Below are 20,527 nucleotides of genomic sequence, written 5' to 3' on the forward strand. Positions count from 1 at the left end.
TAATTCTCATATTTTATGTTCTTATACATTTATTTATTTAACGCAATTATATTTTAAAATAAGATTTCTCATAAAAATTGGCAAAAGTATATGTGTATTTTGTGTGTCATGTGTATTTTGAAATTTCAAAGAATTTCTCAATTTCTTAAGAAAAATTGTATTAAGAAATTTCGAAAACGCTGTGTCAGTTAAACATTGCGTTGCAAAGCGATTCACTTTTTGGAAGCAAATAGAAATATTTCTAGACAGTGCATAGTTTTTAGTAGGGGAACGAAACTTTGCAGATGCTTTAAGATGCTCTAAATACACATCTTTAATTTTTTGCAGATTTTTTGCAGCTATTATTTTAGAGATATAACATGTTTCGTCTTCGGGTCATTTTTGACCCGGGTTTGTATGGAGCTCTATAAGGTGTTAAAAAATATATGTAAATAAATATAGAACGTAAACATATTTAGCCTTTTTCTTATACACACATTTGGACAGAATTGTGCTGATAAATATGTATATTTCATAAATTTGGACTGTTTTTAAGCTATAAATTCAAAGAAATTTAATTAAATTCTGTTCATTCCAATGGGGTTGATCATTCTCATATTTTAATGTTCTTATACATTTATTTATTTAACGCAATTATATTTTAAAATAAGATTTCTCATAAAAATTGACAAAAGTATATGTGTATTTTATGTGTCATGTGTATTTTGAAATTTCAAAGAATTTCGCAATTTCTTAAGAAAAATTTTATTAAGAAATTTCGAAAACGCTGTGTCAGTTAAACATTGTGTTGCAAAGCGATTCACTTTTTCGAACCAAATAGAAACATTTCTAGACAATGCATAGTTTTTAGTAGGGGAACGAAACTTTGCAGATGCTTTAAGATGCTCAAAATACACATCTTTAATTTTTTGCAGATTTTTTGCTGTTATTATTTTAGAGATATAACATGTTTCGTCTTCGGGTCATTTTTGACCCAGGTTTGTATGGAGCTCCATTAGGTGTCAGAAATATTTTATATTAGTGATTAAATATATTTACAATTTTTTTTAAATCTTTTTTTCCCCTATTTCTCACACATTTGGATAGAATTGTGTTGATAAATATGTAGGTTTCATAAATTTGTACTGTTTTTGAGCTATAAATTCAAAGAAATGTAATTAAATTCCATTCATTCCTATGGGGTTAATAATTCGCATGGTACATGTTCTCATACATTTATATATTTAATGCAGTTATTTATATAAAATAAGTTTTCTTATCAAAAGAAACTTTGCAGATGCTTTAAGATACTCAAAATTCACATTTATTATTTTATATGTTTCATGTTTGGGTAATTTTTGCCCTGGGTTTGTATGGAGCTCCATTAGCTGTCAGAAATGCTTTATATTAGTGTTAAAAAATATATATATTTAGCCTTTTCCTTATATCTCACACACATTTAGACAGAATTTTGTTGATAAATATGAAAATGTACACTTCCGCTCAAAGGTTTAGAATCAGTAAGATTTGTAATATTTTTAAAGAAGACTTTTCTGCTCATAGAGGATGTATTTATTTGATTAAAAATACAGAAAAAAATTTAATACTGTGAAATGTTAATGCAATTTTAAAAAGAGGGTTTATATTTCAGTATACTTTAAACTATAATTTATTGCTGTGATGCAAAGCTGAATTTTCAGCATCATTACTTTAGCATTATTAGTTTTCAGTGTCACATGATCCTTTAGAAATCATTCTAATATGCTGATTTGTTATTTTTATTATCAGTGTTGGAAACTTTTTTTTTTTTTTATCAATAAAACAAATACTTTTATTCAGCAGGGATGTGTTAAAATGATAAAAGAAGTGATAGTAAAGACTTATTTTGTTAGAAAAGATTTCTATTCTGAATAAATGCTGTTCTTTTTAACTTTTTATTCATCGAGGAATCCGGAAAAAAGTTTCACAGGTTCCAAAAAAAAAACTGTTTCCGACATTGATAATAGAAGTAATAAATCAGCATATTAGAATTATTTCTTTAGGATCATGTGATGCTGAAAATTCAACTTTGCATCACAGAAATTAATTATATTCTAAAGTATATTAAAATAAAAAAACTGTTATTTTGAATTGCAATAATATTACATTTTTTGCTGTATTTTTGATCAAATAAACAGAATGAGCATATGAGACCTTTTAAAAAAACATCTTACTCAAACTACTCAAATCCCAAACTACTGAAAGTTTACGCAAGTAAAATGAATTTATTTTATTTGAAATTTATTTTGAAATAAAATATGTAGGTTTCACAAATAAGGACTGTTTTTGAGCAATCATGAGTTATAAAAATTTATTTATTTTTATAAATCCCTGTATTTATTAACATTTATTTTGTATGCATTTGTATTTGTATTCATTTACATTATATTTAATTACATTTTTATTATGGTTAGAAATATGACTTGAATTTATGGCTTTTTATATATTGATTTATTTTATTTACTATAATTATTTTTTTCATTTTGTTTCTGTATTTATTTTTTGTGTATTTTTATTTATTTAAATTTTGCTTTCAGTTTTTTACCTATATTTTTATGTATCCCTGTATTTATTTATTTACACTTATTTGTATGTATTTATATTGTTATTCATTTACTTCATATTTAATTAAATTGTTACTATGGTTAGAAATATGACTTGATTATGATGACTTATTTTTTCATTTATTTATATTTTATAATTATTTTGTTTACTGTTTTTTGTTTCTGTATTTATTTTTTGTGTGTATTTTTGTTTTATTCATTAATATTTTTATATGCTTTCAACTTTATGTATCCCTGTATTTAATTATTTTTATGTATTCATTTTTATTAATTTATTTAATTACATTTTTATTATGGTAAGAAATATGACTTGTATTTATTTATTTTTAATTTGTATTTATAATTATTTTCTTACTATATTTGTTTCGTCTATTTTTATTTTTAATTTACATTTTAAAACAAAAAAAAAACTGTTATTTTGAATTGCAATAATGTTACATTTTTTGCTGTATTTTTGATCAAATTTTTAAAAAATTTAAAAAGATTTAAAAAAAATCTTACTCAAACTACTCAAATCCCAAACTACTGAAAGTTTACGCAAGTAAAATGAATTTATTTTATTTGAAATTTATTTTGAAATAAAATATGTAGGTTTCACAAATAAGGACTGTTTTTGAGCAATCATGAGTTATAAATTCATGGAATTTAAATTAAATTAAATTCATTCCAATGGGGTTAATAATTCTCAGTTTATGTGTTCTTATATATTGCATGCAATGATATATTCAAATAAGATTTCTCATCAGTACTGACAAAAATATATGTATATTTTACGTATCATTTGTAGCTTGGGTGCAGTGAAAACTTGGAGTAAAAAGTTCAAAACAAGTTCACGTTTCTAATCAGATTCAATATGGTTTTAGTTGAAAAATATTAAGTTATGTCCATTTCATAAAATAAAAATTCTTTAAATGCTCAGATAGTATATAGAGGAAGTGCAATGACTCCAGCGGTAAAGGCCTGTTGTTTTCAGGATGGTGGGTCTCACCTTGCCGATGGTCTCGATGCCCCGAATGAAGCAGATGTAGACGATGCTCCAAGCCGTAGCCAGACACACGACGAGCCGCCACTGCAGCGAGCCGCTCTCCTCGATGTCTGGACTGATGTTCAGCGTCTGTCTGTACCAGAAGTAGTTCACCGGTGTGCTGGCGACACACTCCTCCAGAAAACCTACAAGACACCAGCCCAGATATAACACCAACTCTTGGGGAAAAACAAGTATGGGTCAAAATTGTTATAAAATGTTTGTTTGTTATGTTTTATTTATTTATTTACTTTTTTTTATGTTTATTTTATGTATGTTTACTTTTTAATGGTTTAAATCTTTGTATTTGTTTCTTATATTTTTATATAAATGTATACTTTATTTTCTTTTTATTGTAGAGTACATTTTTATTTTCTTCTATTTATTTATTTTTATAAATCCCAGTATTTATTAACATTTATTTTGTATGCATTTGTATTTGTATTCATTTACATTATATTTAATTACATTTTTATTATGGTTAGAAATATGACTTGAATTTATGGCTTTTTGTTTCTGTATTTATTTTTTGTGTATTTTTATTTATTTAAATTTTTATGCTTTCAGTTTTTTACCTATATTTTCATGTATCCCTGTATTTATTTATTTACACTTATTTGTATGCATTTATATTGTTATTCATTTACTTCATATTTAATTAAATTGTTACTATGGTTAGAAATATGACTTGATTATGATGATTTATTTTTTCATTTATTTATGTTTTATAATTATTTTGTTTACTATGTTTTGTTTCTGTATTTATTTTTTGTGTATTTTTGTTTTATTCATTAATATTTTTATATGCTTTCAACTATATGTTTATGTATCCCTGTATTTAATTATTTTTATGTATTCATTTTTATTAATTTATTTAATTACATTTTTATTATGGTAAGAAATATGACTTGTATTTATTTATTTTTAATTTGTATTTATAATTATTTTCTTACTATATTTGTTTCGTGTATTTTTATTTTTAATTTACATTTTATATGCTTTTCATTTTTTTGAAATATATTTTTATGAATCCCTGTATTTATTTATATTTTTATTTACATTTATTTTGTATGTATTTATATTCTTATTGATTTTAATTATGGTTAGAAATATGACTTGGATTTATTATTTTTATCATTTTTATTTTTTATTGACTATATTTTGTTTCTGTATTTATTTCTTTTTTTGTTTATTTATATTTTATATGTTTAAAATTTGTGTAACTATATTTTTATGCATCCATTTATTTATTCATATTTATTTGTATGTATGCATGTACATTTTTTATTGACATTTATTTTGTATGTATTTGTATTTTTATTCATTAACTTCATATTTTATTAAATGTTTATTATGGTTAGAAATATGGATTTATTTATTTGTTTATTTTTTATACTTTTTGTTTCTGAATTTTTTTTGTGTGTGTGTGTGTATGTAATTTTGTTTTTATTCATTTATAATTGTATATACTGTAACAATTTTAACTACATTTGTATGTATCCCTGTATTTATTTATATGTTAATTCATTTACTTTATATTTACTTTAATGTTTATTATGGTTAGAAATATGACATTGATTTTTTTTTTTTTTTTTGTAATTTATATTTTATGTATTTATTTTTGTGTATTTTTGTTTATTTATATTATTATTTTATGTGTCCTTGTTTTTATTTATTTGTATGTTGTTGGGGTTTTTTTTACATTTATTTGTATGTATCTATATTTCATTAATTTACTTTGTTTAATAAAATTTTTATTATGGTTGGAAATATGACAAACTTTTTTTATTTTTTTATGTATATTTTCTAATTTTATTTGCTATATTTTGTTTCTGTATTTATTTTTTAGTGTATGTTTATTTTTATTTATTTATGTTTTTATTTTTTGTATTCTTTATTTCATATTGTGGGGGATTTTAAATATGACTAAGACATGTTATTTAGCTGTCTTTGTGAGTATTGCTCTGCCTTTTCTAATTTTATTTTCATTACTTCCTGTCTGAGCATCATCCTTCTAAATGTAAATGTGCTTAATTGTCATAAAGCACTTGTCAAAAGCGACTGAAATGTCATGTTTTTGTCGGCACGTGTTCCTGACGTGTTTTTGTCTGTCAGTACCGGTGCGGTTATCATTGACAGGGCATTGACTCCAGGGCAGCGGCTCCTGAAACGAGTGGAAGAAGTACCAGAGAACCCAAGCCAAGATAGTGTTATAAAACAATCCCACCAGCAGCGAGATGATCATCGATGCCACACCTGCCAACACAACCACAATCATACGGTTATAACTCAATGCCTTTATGAGCCCATAAAGTCTTGGATATGCAGAAACACAATAAAACATTCAATCATGGAAAATCACAGAACGCTGCAAGGAACAAACAAAACACAAAGCCACATTTATCTGTTGCATGTTTCACAAGTGTACAAACAAGCCTGTTGTTTTGTGTGCTAGAACATGTTGACACTTCATTGACCTTGAGTAAAATCTTGATGTTTTTCATAGTTATTTTAAACTCACCCACGCCGCCCAGCAGCGGAGAGATGGAGTGCCAGACGCCGATGCTGCCCTTCCTCAGACTCTGACCGATGGCCATCTCCAGATACAGCAGCGGCAGACCCTCGAAGACCAGCGCGATCAGGTACGGGATCAGGAACGCCCCTGACACACAAAATAAAACACAATCTTCAGATCTCACTCGTCAAATACTGAGACACAGTGGTGGACAGTAACCAAACAGTATTACTTTGTTACTGTACATCAGTACATTTTTCAAGTATCTGTACTTTACTGGACTAGTTTGATTTTGAGTAGCTTTTACTTTTACTTCACTACATTCCAAAGTCTAAGATCATACATTTTACTTCACTGAATTTCATAAAACATATTGTTACCAGTGTTGGGGAAAGTTACTTTTAAAAGTAATGCGTCACAGTATTGAGTTACTCCCTAAAAAAAGTAACCAATATTAACTCAATATTGTGATGCATTACTTTCCATAAAAAGTAACCAAGTAACGTAATCAGTTACTTTTTTAGGGAGTAACTCAATATTGTGATGCATTACTTTCCATAAAAAGTAACCAAGTAACGTAATCAGTTACTTTTTTAGGGAGTAACTCAATATTGTGATGCATTACCTAAAAAAGCAACTAATTACGTTACTTACCTACTGTTTATGGAAAGTAATGCGTCACAATATTGAGTTAATATTGGTTACTTTTTTAGGGAGTAACTCAATACTGTGACGCATTACTTTCCATAAAAAGTAACTAAGTAACGTAATTAGTTACTTTTTTAGGTAATGCATCACAATGTCGAGTTACTCCCTAACAAAGTAACTAATTACGTTACTTGGTTTTTTTTTAATGGAAAGTAATGCATCACAATATTGAGTTAATATTGGTTACTTTTTTAGGGAGTAACTCAATACTGTGACGCATTACTTTCCATAAAAAGTAACTAAGTAACGTTATTAGTTATTTTTTAGGGAGTAACTCAATACTGTGACACATTACTTTCCATAAAAAGTTACTAAGTAACGTAATTAGTTGCTTTTTTAGGGAGTAACTCAATACTGTGACGCATTACTTTCCATAAAAAGTAACTAAGTAACGTAATTAGTTACTTTTTTAGGGAGTAACTCAATACTGTGATGCATTACTTTCCATAAAAAGTAACTAAGTAACGTAATTAGTTGCTTTTTTAGGTAATGCGTCACAATGTTGAGTTACTCCCTAAAAAAGTAACTAATTACGTTACTTGGTTACTTTTTATGGAAAGTAATGCATTGGCAATATTGAGTTACTCCCTAAAAAAGTAACTAATTACGTTACTTGGTTACTTTTTATGGAAAGTAATGCATTGCAATATTGAGTTACTCCCTAAAAAAGTAACTAATTACGTTACTTGGTTACTTTTTATGGAAAGTAATGCATCACAATGTTGAGTTACTCCCTAAAAAAGTAACTAATTACATTACTTGGTTACTTTTTATGGAAAGTAATGCATCACAATATTGAGTTACTCCCTAAAAAAGTAACTAATTACGTTACTTGGTTACTTTTTATGGAAAGTAATGCATTGGCAATATTGAGTTACTCCCTAAAAAAGTAACTAATTACGTTACTTGGTTACTTTTTATGGAAAGTAATGCATTGCAATATTGAGTTACTCCCTAAAAAAGTAACTAATTACGTTACTTGGTTACTTTTTATGGAAAGTAATGCATCACAATGTTGAGTTACTCCCTAAAAAAGTAACTAATTACATTACTTGGTTACTTTTTATGGAAAGTAATGCATCACAATATTGAGTTAATATTGGTTACTTTTTTAGGGAGTAACTCAATACTGTGACATTACTTTCCATAAAAAGTAACTAAGTAATGTAATTAGTTGCTTTTTTAGGTAATGCATCACAATGTTGAGTTACTCCCTAACAAAGTAAGTAATTACATTATTTAGTAACTGTTTTTTGGAAAGTAATGCGTCACAATGTTGAGTTACTCCCTAAAAAAGTAACTAATTACGTTACTTGGTTACTTTTTATGGAAAGTAATGCGTCACAATATTGAGTTACTCCCTAAAAAAGTAACTAATTACATTACTTGGTTACTTTTTATGGAAAGTAATGCATCACAATATTGAGTTACTCCCTAAAAAAGTAACTAATTTCGTTACTTGGTTACATTTTATGGAAAGTAATGCATCACAATATTGAGTTACTCCCTAAAAAAGTAACTAATTACGTTACTTTGTTACATTTTATGGAAAGTAATGCATCACAATATTGAGTTACTCCCTAAAAAAGTAACTAATTACGTTACTTGGTTACATTTTATGGAAAGTAATGCATCACAGTATTGAGTTACTCCCTAAAAAAGTAACTAATTACGTTACTTGGTTACTTTTTTATGGAAAGTAATGCATCACAATATCGAGTTACTCCCTAAAAAAGTAACTAATTACGTTACTTGGTTACTTTTTTTATGGAAAGTAATGCATCACAATATTGAGTTACTCCCTAAAAAAGTAACTAATTACGTTACTTGGTTACTTTTTTTATGGAAAGTAATGCATTACAATGTTGAGTTACTCCCTAAAAAAGTAACTAATTACGTTACTTGGTTACTTTTTTATGGAAAGTAATGCATCACAATATCGAGTTACTCCCTAAAAAAGTAACTAATTACGTTACTTGGTTACTTTTTTATGGAAAGTAATGCATTACAATATTGAGTTACTCCCTAAAAAAGTAACTAATTTCGTTACTTTGTTACTTTTTATGGAAAGTAATGCGTCACAATGTTGAGTTACTCCCTAAAAAAGTAACTAATTACGTTACTTGGTTACTTTTTATGGAAAGTAATGCATTGGCAATATTGAGTTACTCCCTAAAAAAGTAACTAATTACGTTACTTGGTTACTTTTTATGGAAAGTAATGCATTGCAATATTGAGTTACTCCCTAAAAAAGTAACTAATTACGTTACTTGGTTACTTTTTATGGAAAGTAATGCATCACAATGTTGAGTTACTCCCTAAAAAAGTAACTAATTACGTTACTTTGTTACATTTTATGGAAAGTAATGCATCACAATATTGAGTTACTCCCTAAAAAAGTAACTAATTACGTTACTTTGTTACATTTTATGGAAAGTAATGCATCACAATATTGAGTTACTCCCTAAAAAAGTAACTAATTACGTTACTTTGTTACTTTTTATGGAAAGTAATGCATCACAATATTGAGTTACTCCCTAAAAAAGTAACTAATTACGTTACTTTGTTACTTTTTTATGGAAAGTAATGCATCACAATATTGAGTTACTCCCTAAAAAAGTAACTAATTATGTTACTTAATTACTTTTTATGGAAAGTAATGCATCACAATGTTGAGTTACTCCCTAAAAAAGTAACTAATTACGTTACTTGGTTACTTTTTATGGAAAGTAATGCATCACAATGTTGAGTTACTCCCTAAAAAAGTAACTAATTACGTTACTTAATTACTTTTTATGGAAAGTAATGCATCACAATGTTGAGTTACTCCCTAAAAAAGTAACTAATTACGTTACTTTGTTACTTTTTATGGAAAGTAATGCATCACAATATTGAGTTACTCCCTAAAAAAGTAACTAATTACGTTACTTTGTTACTTTTTATGGAAAGTAATGCATCACAATATTGAGTTACTCCCTAAAAAAGTAACTAATTACGTTACTTGGTTACTTTTTATGGAAAGTAATGCATCACAATATCGAGTTACTCCCTAAAAAAGTAACTAATTACGTTACTTGGTTACTTTTTATGGAAAGTAATGCATCACAATATCGAGTTACTCCCTAAAAAAGTAACTAATTACGTTACTTGGTTACTTTTTATGAAAAGTAATGCATCACAGTATTGAGTTACTCCCTAAAAAAGTAACTAATTACGTTACTTTGTTACATTTTATGGAAAGTAATGCATCACAATATTGAGTTACTCCCTAAAAAAGTAACTAATTACGTTACTTGGTTACTTTTTATGGAAAGTAATGCATCACAATATCGAGTTACTCCCTAAAAAAGTAACTAATTACGTTACTTGGTTACTTTTTATGAAAAGTAATGCATCACAGTATTGAGTTACTCCCTAAAAAAGTAACTAATTACGTTACTTTGTTACATTTTATGGAAAGTAATGCATCACAATATTGAGTTACTCCCTAAAAAAGTAACTAATTACGTTACTTGGTTACTTTTTATGGAAAGTAATGCATCACAATATCGAGTTACTCATGTGCTTTAAACCTTGCCGGTGTCATGAGAAATCTGGTCTCCATAAGGACAGAGTGATCTTATTGGTTCAATTGACTTCTAATGGGCATTATTTTTAGCACCTGATTACAATTCCTGCAAAATCACATTATATTTTATATAGTTAAAAATGCGTTATAATGACCATTAATGTCTTTTAAATTGCATAGTAGAATTGTTTTTAAAACATAAAATAACAGTGTTACAGAAACAAACCAGAACTTTAAGTAATTGTCACTTTTCATGCAAATTTTAAATAAAAAAATGCAATTATTTTGTTACCTATTAGTCCACATGCTGATTTTGTGGTGTAAACGTTTGTACTCAACACAAGTGAATTATTCTCGTTTTCTGAATATACATTTAACATAAATACAATGGATATACAAGCAGCAATTATGCCTACTGATATGATTTAATGGCTTATTTCGTTTGACCAACAAGTGGCGCTGTCAAATCGATGTGGTACGTTTAGTGTGAGGTCAAAATTTCCTTATAACATTTGACCACTTTTTGAGTACTGTCAGGGCATGGTACTGAAGACACAGTGAGTTTTGTAACGATACGTCAATATGTTTGTAAAATATAGCATTTATGACAAAATTTTAAATGGTTGATGCCCAAAATGGCTGACATGGATCCGAATCTAACGAGACCAGTTTTGAGATTTTGGGCCAAATCATTGAGAAGTTATAAGCAAAAGTAGACATTTTTAATATCTCCTGACCACTAGGTGGCACTGTGTTGAAACACTACAGGTAGACTCAGGTAATGCTTGTTATAACACACCACAGTTTGGTCTCAAAACGAGAAACAGTTGCAGAAGATATAGCCTCACATCCATGTTTGAGTGCTTTTTGTCGAATTCATTTGCGCGTTATTCGAGAATGGTTCGACTAATCAACTTGAATTCCATAACTTTTTGCCAACATGGTCTGAAGATGATCTGAGCCAATTTTGGTGGAAATCAGACAAACCATCTAGGACGAGTTCGAAAAAGTAGCTTTTTTATTAACTATTAAAAATAGAAAAATAAGAAAAAAAAACTTAAGATTTTTGAATTTTTGTGTTCATTTGACTCGGCATGACCCAAGCATTCAGAGAAAAAAAGAACGTCTTACGGTTTAAAAGTTATTAGCAGAAAGAAAGTGAAATTTTGGACAAGTGGTGGCGCTAGAGAGGTTGAGTTAGAGACTCCAAATTGGCTATGGAGACATTTCAGACTGTCCTCTATCAGTGTGCCAAATTATACAACTTTCCCACAAGCGGTTCTATGGGCTACTTATATATAATTATTATAAATAAATTATAAATAATTAATTATAAATAAATTAGCATTTATTCATCTTTCATATCGTCTCCTATCTGAAAGAATATATACAAAAGCTATGCTGAGGCTGGATATTACAGCAATTGTGCATTATTTATTACTTTTTTTTTTCATAAAGAAATTATTGTGGATAATTACACGTTTATAAGTTATTGAATTACTTACACCTGAAGCGTGCGCTAAAAGCCTGTCAAACAGAACCTGATTATTAGACTAAGCTATCTTTTGCATCTGATTCACTAATACTGTCTAAAACACACAAGGATTCCATAAAAACACAGTTGGTTATGTCTAAAGTGAAAGTTATTAATTGTTTTTCTTGTGCTGAACACAAAAGAAGACATCTTGAAGAGTTTGGATAATAGTAGCTGGTCCCCACTGACTTTGATAATGGGGGAAAATAAATAAAATACAATGGAAGTAACTGGGGACCAGCAATTGTTTGCTTACCCACATTCTTCAAAATAACTCATGTGCAACAGAAAGAAATTCATGTGAGTTAAAAAAAAAACACTTGTGATTAAATGCATAAAACATTAAACATAAACGTTTAACATATGGTTGAAATATTATTTTTTATTGTTTACTGACTTTTATTAGCGTCATTGCAAGACATTTTGTTGTTAAGAAACACAGAATTATTTTGTCAATGCATTTAACATTAATTTGAAATGTAAAGCATTAAAAATGACATTATTTAAAACGTTTGGGAATCTCTGCATTACATGAAAATGAATAAACACGAAAACAGCTATGACATTAGTCTTTCGGAATCAATGACTTACGAATGATTTACTGCCATTGTGTGAATAATATTTAATCAGGTAATCTATTAAAAATACCTGTAATCTGATTATGAGTGTAATAATATAGTATCATACCCTGGAGTACTTGATTTTTGGAGTCTGATACATAATATCCAGAATGCATGTATTTAAGTTACATGATCTTTGTATTCTGACTACCTTACTGATATACAGTGCCTTGCAAAAGTATTCATACCCCTTCATATTTTTTAAAAAAGCTAACAGAAAGAAAATACATTCAATGTTTTGATATCAGTCAACTAATATCATTAAACATTACAAACTGGGCTGAATGCAAGAACTGTAGTGGGTTTGCGAGTTGATTAAAAAGCTTATAGTTATTGAAATCATAAAAAAATGATACATAAATTATTTAAACACTTAAGCACTAAAAAACAGGGTTTGTAAAAGTGCGTAAAAATTTGGAAAACACTTGAAAATATCAATATTCCTGAAAAGATATTAAATCATTTAAATATAGTTTTTTCTCTCTTATTGTTTATTTACTTTGTAGGTACTTAAGGACATTTTGTCATTAAGAAACACTCAATTATTTTGCCGTTTCGATAAAATGTCAATGCATTTAACCTCAATTTGAAATGCAAAGACTTAAAAGTTGCATTATGAAAATATAAAGAGTACTAATGTGAATCCTTGCATTGCATTAATGAACATTAATAAACATGAAAACATTAGTGACATTCGTTTTTCAGAATCAGTGATTTATGAATGATTTACTGCCATTGTGTGAATAATATTTACTCAGGTAATCCTTTAAAAAAAAACTGCAATCGTATTATGAGCATTTATATCCATAGAAAGCACATTAAATGTAAGTCCAAGTGTCTGCTTTTAAGATTTCAAATTTGTTTTTGGAGAATAAAAAGTCAATATTTGGTTGAAATAATGTTAGATTGTCATTCAGTGTAACACAATATTCAAACAACATGCTCATTCTGACTTGTTCATATTAAAATTTATAAAAGATTAAGGGAGCTTATTAAATTTGATTGTGTTTTATATGAGGAAAAATTCTTACTGACAAATGGGCAAAACCTAACTACTGTAATTAGTATTTGAACTGAATTTGTAATTTGTCATAAATTGATTTCTGTTGTAAATATGCCTGACAAGATTGACACTGAATGACATTTTAATCGGTGTCTCCTGTAAATTAGGGGAAAATGCATGATATTTATTTTTTGCTCAGAAAAACAAAAACAAACATGCAATTAAATTAAAGAGAAAACTTTTAAATATTTTTTAAAAACAAACAATGTTTTTATGCTTAAACCGTTTTTGCTAGATGCATCGATGCAAATGTAAAACGCTTCACTGCATTTGATGACCCAGTTTTGTTATCGAATATTTAACTTTGTTATCGATTTTATGTTGAAGTGCGGCTGTAAATGACACGACAATTTATCGTGATTGATCTGATTATTACTTAGCTTGATTTATTATTTAATAACCTCAGCTTTCGGCAAGATAAATGAATTACTTTCAACAACAGTTATAAATTATTTACATTCTAACACTTTACTGAAAGGGTTCATTAGTTAACATTAGTTAACTGTGTTATTCAGTAGAGCTAACAATTAACAATACAGAAATTAACAATATCTGTATTCACTAACATTAAAATTAATGTTGACAATTGTTAACAATTGAGACCAAAGTCAATTATATAAGTGTTTATAATGAATACAGAGTTCTCATTTGTTAACATTAATGGACTGCAGACATGAACAAACATTGAGCAATTGTAATTAAGCTTTAAATAAATATATTGCTTGTTAGTTAATTCATTAACTTTTTTTTTTTTTAGATTATTGCTGTACATTTGACAAGAAAATCCTATTTTAGTTGTTCTATTTCAAAATATGACGTTTAATTCCATGTTTTTGCTGTTTCTTCGCCATTATTGTGACATTTAACCATCAATTTCTGAATGAAAATTTCTAAGTAAATCCTGTTTGTTTTTCACTGCAGGAGTTAATTTTCTCAATATTTAGATTTTTTTATCTTTTATTTATTTTATTTTTTTTGCACCCTCAGATTCCAGTTTTTCAACTAGTTGGCCAAATATTGTCCAATAAGTATATAAATGAGTATAAATAAGTGCACATATATAATGTGAACTGAAATAAGATATAAAATAAAATATAAAATGTAAAATATAAATAAATGTAAATTAAATATCATAAAATATTTATATTTTTCAAGTTGCAAAAATGTTGAAGCAATTTTGAAGTTGAAATTGTTTCTGTCTGTCAAAACAAAAAAAACAGATGTCCACTGAACACTGAAAAAATATGTTTTTGGAGATTGTTGCTGTAAATTTTACACAAATCCTATTTTATTCATTGTACTTCAAAATGTCACATTTATTTCCGTGTGTTTGTCTTTTCTTTGCAATTATTGTGACATTTAACCATCAGTTTCTGAATGAAAAAATTAAAGTAAATCCTGTTTGTTTTTCTCAATTTAGTTTTTTTTTTAATTCAGCCAAATATTGTCCTATCCTAACAAACCATTAGCTTGTGTTGACTAAAATAAAATAAATATATAAATGAGTATAAAAAATTATACATATATGTTAACTAAAATAAGATCTAAAATTGATTAAATACTATAAAATAAAATGTTGTAAAATATAAAAAATGTCAAAAACAACAAAACAAACATCCACTGAACACTGAAATTTTATATAAGAAATCTAAGAAAAGTCCTACTTCAAAATATGACGTTTAATTCCATGTGTTCGCCGTTTCTTCGCAATTATTGTGAAATTTAACCATCAATTTCTGGATGAAAATGTCAAATTAAAGCCTGTTTGTTTTTCAGTGCACAAGTTGATTTTTAAACCATTAGCTTGTGTTGACTAAAATAAAATAAATGAGTATAAAAAATTATACATATATAACGTTAACTAAAATAAGATCTAAAAATTGATTAAATACTATAAAATAAAATATAAAATGTTGTAAAATATATTTAAAAAAATATTTCTGTCAAAAACAACAAACAAAAATCCACTGAACACTGAAAATTGCTATAAATTTTTTAAGAAAATCCTACTTCAAAATATGGCGTTTAATTCCATGTTTTTGTCGTTTTTTTGCAATGATTGTGACATTTAACCATCAGTTTCTGAATGAAAATATTAAAGTAAATCCTGTTTGTTTTTCTCAATTTAGATTTTTTTAAATTCAGCCAAATATTGTCCTATCCTAACAAACCATTAGCTTGTGTTGACTAAAATAAAATAAATATATAAATGAGTATAAATAATTATACATATATAATGTTAACTAAAAGAAGATCTAAAATTGATTAAATAATATAAAATGTTGTAAAATATATTTTAAATATATTTCCGTCAAAAACAACAAAAAATCCACTGAACACTGAAAATTGCTATACATTTTTTAAGAAAGTCCTACTTCAAAATATGAGATTTAATTCCATGTTTTTGCCATTTCTATGCAATGATTGTGACGTTTAACCATCAATTTCTGAATGAAAATTTCAACGTAAATCCTGTTTGTTTTTCAGTGCACAAGTTGATTTTTAAACCATTAGCTTGTTGACTAAAATAAAATAAATGAGTATAAAAAATTATACATATATAACGTTAACTAAAATAAGATCTAAAAATTGATTAAATACTATAAAATAAAATATAAAATGTTGAAAAATATATTTAAAAAAATATTTCTGTCAAAAACAACAAACAAAAATCCACTGAACACGGAAAATTGCTATAAATTTTAAAAGAAAATCCTACTTCAAAATATGGCGTTTAATTCCATGTTTTTGTCGTTTTTTTGCAATGATTGTGACATTTAACCATCAATTTCTGAATGAAAATATTAAAGTAAATCCTGTTTGTTTTTCTCAATTTAGATTTTTTTAAATTCAGCCAAATATTGTCCTATCCTAACAAACCATTAGCTTGTGTTGACTAAAATAAAATAAATATATAAATGAGTATAAATAATTATACATATATAATGTTAACTAAAAGAAGATCTAAAATTGATTAAATAATATAAAATGTTGTAAAATATATTTTAAATATATTTCCGTCAAAAACAACAAAAAATCCACTGAACACTGAAAATTGCTATACATTTTTTAAGAAAGTCCTTCTTCAAAATATGAGATTTAATTCCATGTTTTTGCCATTTCTATGCAATGATTGTGACATTTAACCATCAATTTCTGAATGAAAAATTTCAACGTAAATTCTGTTTGTTTTTCAGTGCACAAGTTGATTTTTAAACCATTAGCTTGAGTTGACTAAAAATAAAAGAGTATAAAAAATTATACATGTATAACGTTAACTAAAATAAGATCTAAAAATTGATTAAATACTATAAAATAAAATATAAAATGTTGAAAAATATATTTAAAAAAATATTTCTGTCAAAAACAACAAACAAAAATCCACTGAACACGGAAAATTGCTATACATTTTTTAAGAAAGTCCTACTTCAAAATATGAGATTTAATTCCATGTTTTTGCCATTTCTATGCAATTATTGTGACATTTAACCACCAATTTCTGAATGAAAATTCCAACGTAAATCCTGTTTGTTTTCAGTGCACAAGTTAATTTTTAAACCATTAGCTTGTTGACTAAAATAAAATAAATATATAAATGAGTATAAAAAATTATACTATATAACGTTATTTTATTATATTATACTAAAATTATACTATATAACGTAAAAATTATACTATAAAAATTATATTATATAACGTTAACTAAAATAAGATCTAAAAATTTGATTAAATACTATAAAATGTTGTAAAATATATTTAAAAAATATTTCTGTCAAAAACAACAAACAAAAATCCACTGAACACTGAAAATTGCTATACATTTTTTAAGAAAGTCCTACTTCAAAATATGAGATTTAATTCCATGTTTTTGCCATTTTTTTTGCAATTATTGTGACATTTAACCATCAATTTCTGAATGAAAAATTTCAACGTAAATTCTGTTTGTTTTTCAGTGCACAAGTTGATTTTTAAACCATTAGCTTGTGTTGACTAAAAATAAACGAGTATAAAAAATTATACATGTATAACGTTAACTAAAATAAGATCTAAAAATTGATTAAATACTATAAAATAAAATATAAAATGTTGAAAAATATATTTAAAAAAATATTTCTGTCAAAAACAACAAACAAAAATCCACTGAACACGGAAAATTGCTATAAATTTTAAAAGAAAATCCTACTTCAAAATATGGCGTTTAATTACATGTTTTTGCCATTTTTTTTGCAATTATTGTGACATTTAACAATCAATTTCTGGATGAAAATTCCAACGTAAATCCTGTTTGTTTTTCAGTGCACAAGTTGATTTTTAAACCATTAGCTTGTGTCGACTAAAATAAAATAAATATATAAATGAGTATAAAAAATTATACATATGTAACATTAACTAAAATAAGATCAAAAAAATTGATTAAATACTATAAAATGTTGTAAAATATATTTAAAAAATATTTCTGTCAAAAACAACAAACAAAAATCCACTGAACACTGAAAATTGCTATACATTTTTTAAGAAAGTCCTACTTCAAAATATGAGATTTAATTCCATGTTTTTGCCTTTTTTTTTGCAATGATTGTGACATTTAACCACCAATTTCTGAATGAAAATGTCAAAGTAAATCCTGTTTGTTTTTCAGTGCACAAGTTGATTTTTAAACCATTAGCTTGTGTTGACTAAAATAAATGGGTATAAAAAATTATACATGTATAACGTTAACTAAATTAAGATCTAAAAATTGATTAAATACTATAAAATAAAATATAAAATGTTGTAAAATATATTTAAAAAAATATTTCTGTCAAAAACAACAAACAAAAATCCACTGAACACTGAAAAATTGCTAAGTTTTTTAAAAAAAATCCTACTCAAAATATGGCGTTTAATTCCATGTTTTTGCCATTTTTTTGCAATTATTGTGACATTTAACCATCAATTTCTGAATGAAAATGTCAAAGTAAATCCTGTTTGTTTTTCAGTGGACAAGTTGATTTTTAAACCATTAGCTTGTGTTGACTAAAATAAATGAGTATAAAAAATTATACATGTATAACGTAAACTAAAATAAGATCTAAAAATTGATTAAATACTATAAAATGTTGTAAAATATATTTATGTCAAAAACAACAAACAAAAATCCACTGAACACGGAAAATTGTTATAAATTTTAAAAGAAAGTCCTTCTTCAAAATATCACGTTTAATTCCATGTTTTTGCCATTTTTTTGCAATGATTGTAACATTTAACCATCAATTTCTGAGTGAAAATTTCAAAGTAAATCCTGTTTGTTTTTCAGTGCACAAGTTGATTTTTAAACCATTAGCTTGTGTTGACTAAAAATAAACGAGTATAAAAAATTATACATATATAACGTTAACTAAAATAAGATCTAAAAATTGATTAAATACTATAAAATAAAATATAAAATGTTGAAAAATATATTTAAAAAAATATTTCTGTCAAAAACAACAAACAAAAATCCACTGAACACGGAAAATTGCTAAGTTTTTAAAAAAAAATCCTACTCAAAATATGGCGTTTAATTCCATGTTTTTGCCATTTTTTTGCAATTATTGTGACATTTAACCATCAATTTCTGAATGAAAATGTCAAAGTAAATCCTGTTTGTTTTTCAGTGCACAAGTGGATGTAATAATGCACAAATCCGTTGTTTCCCACGTAATAATGTGAAATCCAGTCACCTCCTCCGTAGATCTGACAGAGGTACGGGAATCTCCAGACGTTCCCGAGTCCCACAGCGAAGCCGATGCAGGTGAGCAGATACTGGACCTTATTGTCCCATTTGGGCCGTTCTTGAGCGCTGGAGGCTCCGCTGGCGATGCTGGTGGTGTCCATCCTGATGTGACTGTGTCCTGCACGTGTGACGGTGGGTTATGTACTCGCACGACTAACCAGAAACGGGGCGGATAATTTATGCATTCGTTTAAAATGCAATCGCACAGCTCTGTGCTGGAGTTTAATGTGTAACTCCATTCCTAAATCCTTGTTTTCATTGTAAAAACCAAGATGCAAAGGTTGCTCCAGCTGTAATATTTTATAGTCCTCATTATGTTTTTATATAATTCGGCTAAAAACAAAGTCCTTTCTCGTAATGGGAAGGCACAGAAACACTTTGGAAATAGTCAGATTAAGGTTAATTAAGACTAGATTCATGACAGTTTTGGCAAATAATCATCAGCTCGTGACCTCATTATTTTTACTCTTTACTAAACGAGGCCGGGTTTAGACCTTTGCTTTGCTTATAAAGAGTGACTGATAACGAGTATTTGTGAGCTTGATATCTCTTATCAACTATGATTTACTATCAAAGGAGAGGCAACACTCATTAGATGGATAATAAGAGAATAAATATGACTTGTAGTTTCACTTTTATCTGCTCATATGTTTACTTAATTAAAAGTTCAGCGGCTGTAAGAGTTTTCAATGCTTTCTGAAAGAAGTCTCTTGTGCTCAGCAAAGCTGATTTTACTTGATAAAAAATACAGGAAATTTTGAAAAAAATTTTACATTTAAAACAGAATTTTTCTATTTAAATATCTGTTAAAGCATAATTTATTCCTGTGATGCACAGCTGAAATTTCAGCATCATTACTGCAGTCGTCGGTGTCACATGATCATCAGAAATCATGCATTTAACAGAAAAAATTTAGCAGAGAAATATTTAACACAGAGAATTGCTGTTTTAAATTATACAAATATTTCACAATTTTCTATGTAAATATTTGTTAAAACATAATTAATTTCTGATGCACAGCTCAATTTTCAGCATCATTACTTCAGTCTTAATATAACAATAATAATATAAAATGTTTTAAAATATAAATAAATGTAAACTAAATATTATATAATATTTATATTTTTTAAGTAGCAAAAATTTTAAAGCATTTTAAAA

The 20,527-nt window shown here is 26.9% G+C and overlaps 1 protein-coding gene across 1 annotated transcript in view; it reads right to left on the bottom strand.

Moving 5' to 3' along the window:
• Positions 1-19,533, bottom strand: part of slc6a18 (solute carrier family 6 member 18) — a 33,547-nt gene extending 14,014 nt beyond the window's left edge. Inside the window, exons 1-4 of the mRNA XM_073821710.1 lie at positions 19,317-19,533; positions 6,128-6,268; positions 5,725-5,862; positions 3,571-3,752 (exon numbers count right to left, since the gene is read on the bottom strand). Coding sequence (XP_073677811.1) covers positions 3,571-3,752; positions 5,725-5,862; positions 6,128-6,268; positions 19,317-19,470 — 615 coding nt within the window. The 5' untranslated portion in view covers positions 19,471-19,533. The remainder of the gene's footprint in view (positions 1-3,570; positions 3,753-5,724; positions 5,863-6,127; positions 6,269-19,316) is intronic.
• Positions 19,534-20,527: the final 994 nt, after the last annotated feature.

This window comes from Garra rufa, chromosome 17 (genome assembly GCF_049309525.1).
Source record: "Garra rufa chromosome 17, GarRuf1.0, whole genome shotgun sequence".
NCBI lineage: Eukaryota > Metazoa > Chordata > Actinopteri > Cypriniformes > Cyprinidae > Garra > Garra rufa.